Source organism: Marmota flaviventris, chromosome 11, assembly GCF_047511675.1.
Source record: "Marmota flaviventris isolate mMarFla1 chromosome 11, mMarFla1.hap1, whole genome shotgun sequence".
Taxonomy (NCBI): Eukaryota; Metazoa; Chordata; class Mammalia; order Rodentia; family Sciuridae; genus Marmota; species Marmota flaviventris.
The window spans coordinates 2,652,002-2,654,365 of NC_092508.1; the positions used below are offsets into that span (position 1 = coordinate 2,652,002).

Genomic DNA, 2,364 nt, shown 5'->3' on the forward strand with positions numbered 1-2,364 from the left:
AGGGAACCAAGGGAGGAGCTAACGCAAGGATGGATGGAGGGATAGATGGATGGATGGTGGGAGGGAAGAAAGGAGGAAGGACGGCATGAATGGGTCAGCCCCCTCTCGCAGACACAGCAGACCCCGGGGGTCCTATGGCAGCCGAGAGCAGGAAACAAGCTTGCTCAAGGCCGCTGCCCCCGGGTCACCGCCCCCCGGGTGCAGCCCCCGCGGAGGTCGTTGGAGGCGGGGCTGGGGGCCCCGCCCCGCCAGCTGCCGACCGGCTGGGGCGGCCGCGCCGGACAAAGCACGCCGCTTCCATTGGCCGAAGCGCGCCTCGAGGCTGCCCGCTAGAGTCCGCACTGCCAATTGGCGCATTGAGATGCAAATAAGTGGCTATAAAAGGGGCGGGGCCGCTGCGAGCCGGAAGACGCGAGGAACTGAGCGGGACCGCGGGACTCCCCCGGTGCTGCGAGGGGCGCGGGGGCTCGCCGCCCTAGCCGCGCTCCTGGCGGTGAGGGCATGGCTCCGCCCCTGGTTCCCGGCAGGGACTGTGCGGGCCGCGAGGACGAGGACTGCTGGGAGGCCCGCGGGGACCGCAAGGTGCGGGTGGGGCCCGCCGGCGGAAGGGCGAGTGGGAGGCTTGGCGGGGCTGGGGTTCAGTGACCCGCTTCCCGCAGGCCCGGAAGCCTCTGGTGGAGAAGAAGCGGCGTGCGCGGATCAACGAGAGCCTGCAGGAGTTGCGGCTGTTGCTGGCTGGCGCCGAGGTGCGGCGGCCCGGCGGGCGCCCGTGGCTGCGGGGAGGGCGGGGTGGGTCCCGGAGCGCGCGGCCAGGCTCACCGCTCTTCCTGCCCGCGCAGGTGCAAGCTAAGCTGGAGAACGCCGAGGTGCTGGAGCTGACAGTGCGGCGCGTGCAGGGCGCGCTACGGGGCCGAGCGCGTGGTGAGTGGCAGCGGGGCGCGTGGACCCGGCGCGGGTGCCTTCTCCCAGGATGTCATTGCCCTGAAAAAATACCTCTCTCCCAGCGACGTCCCTGCCCTGTCGGTAGCTAGGGCTCCCAAAAGCAGGGTTCACGCCCCCTCCCTCTCCTGGGTGAACTTGGTACCCATGGCCAGGGTGGACCTGGCCACCAGCGTCGCAGCTCATGGCGTTGGGCGCTGCTCTCTTCCTCCCACTCACAGAGCGTGAACAGCTGCAAGCGGAAGCGAGTGAGCGTTTTGCTGCTGGCTACATCCAGTGCATGCACGAGGTGCACACATTCGTGTCCACATGCCAGGCCATCGACGCCACGGTAGCAGCGGAGCTCCTGAACCACCTGCTTGAGTCCATGCCGCTGCGCGAGGGGAGCAGCTTCCGGGATCTGCTGGGGGACACCTTGGCAGGGCCACCTGGAGCCCCTTGGGGAAGTGGCTGGCCCCCCGGAGGGGTCCCTGGGTCCCCACTGCCCAGCCCTCCAGGCCTGGGGGACGACCTGTGCTCTGACCTAGAGGAGGTTCCAGAGGCTGAACTGAGTCGGGTGCCTGCTGAGGGAAGGGACTTCATGCCTCCAGCCCTAGGTAGCCTGACTGTGGCCCGATTACCCCAGAGCGTCTGGAGGCCTTGGTGACAAATGCCAGCCAGGGACCTGCAGGCACTGGCTAGGCCTGCCTGAACTCTACTCCCTCATCCTTGGGGTTCAGATGTGGAGTAAGTTTGCAAGACATCTCCTAGGTCTGCCCTTCCCCTTCCTCCAGTGGATGGCTTGCAAGGCAGCCCCTGATGACCAGCCCAGTCAGGCCCTAGTCCTGTATCTTGAGGGAGTTACTTTCCCGGAACCTACAGCTCTGGGATGGGTAGAGGGAGGGAGCTACAGGCAGGAAGAAGAATTTGGTAGGCTACCAGGGCTCTCACACATTCACCTGCGCTAGCCCTTTCTGGCAGTCTAGTGACGGGGGTAGAAGTGACAGAGTGATGCTGAGCCTCCCCAGGGCTGGACACTCAGGCCACGGCCCCCTGAACAGAAGCTTGAATTTGCCACTTCTGCCAAGATCCTAGGGAGAGGCTAGTAGTTCTGCAGTGTTGCTCTGAGCTACTCTCTGTACAACTTGTTGGTAGCACACCTGAGTTTGTGATTGTGGTTGCCATCAAGGGTTCCAGTTGAATTAATAAAGAATTTTGGAGTTAGCTACCCTTGAAGTATTACTGATGTGTCATTAATGTGTCAGAGATGTGGATACTAAAGTAAGCACATTTTTTTTTTCTCCGACACTAGTGAATGTCTTTTAAAATTTCTCACCGTTTGTTAGCAAAGTAAGTTAATGTGATGGAGGTGGAGACACCTCCACTGCCTGGCAGGTCCTGAGGCCTGGCCTCCTTTTCCTGAGGAAAGAGTTCATGGGCATGGGG

General features: G+C 62.9%; 1 protein-coding gene across 2 annotated transcripts; it reads left to right on the plus strand.

Annotated features, from left to right (window-relative positions):
• The first annotated feature begins 410 nt into the window (after positions 1-410).
• On the plus strand, positions 411-2,154 carry Hes6 (hes family bHLH transcription factor 6). Of its 2 annotated transcripts, none has more exons than XM_027951694.2 (4): positions 411-582; positions 660-746; positions 840-921; positions 1,161-2,154. In XM_027951694.2, the coding sequence occupies exons 1-4, from the start codon at positions 502-504 to the stop codon at positions 1,583-1,585; spliced, it is 675 nt and encodes a 224-aa protein (XP_027807495.2). In that variant the 5' UTR covers positions 411-501; the 3' UTR covers positions 1,586-2,154. The 2 variants fall into 2 exon arrangements, with proteins under 2 accessions (XP_027807495.2, XP_071475428.1); XM_071619327.1 differs by having other exon boundaries at positions 840-881; positions 1,161-1,372.
• The last annotated feature ends 210 nt before the right edge of the window (positions 2,155-2,364 follow it).

What these genes read in the sequence shown, in the direction of transcription:
- Hes6 (XM_027951694.2), top strand. Translation starts at nt 502, where the DNA reads ATGGCTCCGCCCCTGGTTCCCGGCAGGGACTGTGCGGGCCGCGAGGAC. An exon ending in AGGCCCGCGGGGACCGCAAG is followed by an intron (nt 583 to 659) that starts GTGCGGGTGGGG and finishes CGCTTCCCGCAG; the next exon opens with GCCCGGAAGCCTCTGGTGGA. An exon ending in TGTTGCTGGCTGGCGCCGAG is followed by an intron (nt 747 to 839) that starts GTGCGGCGGCCC and finishes CTGCCCGCGCAG; the next exon opens with GTGCAAGCTAAGCTGGAGAA.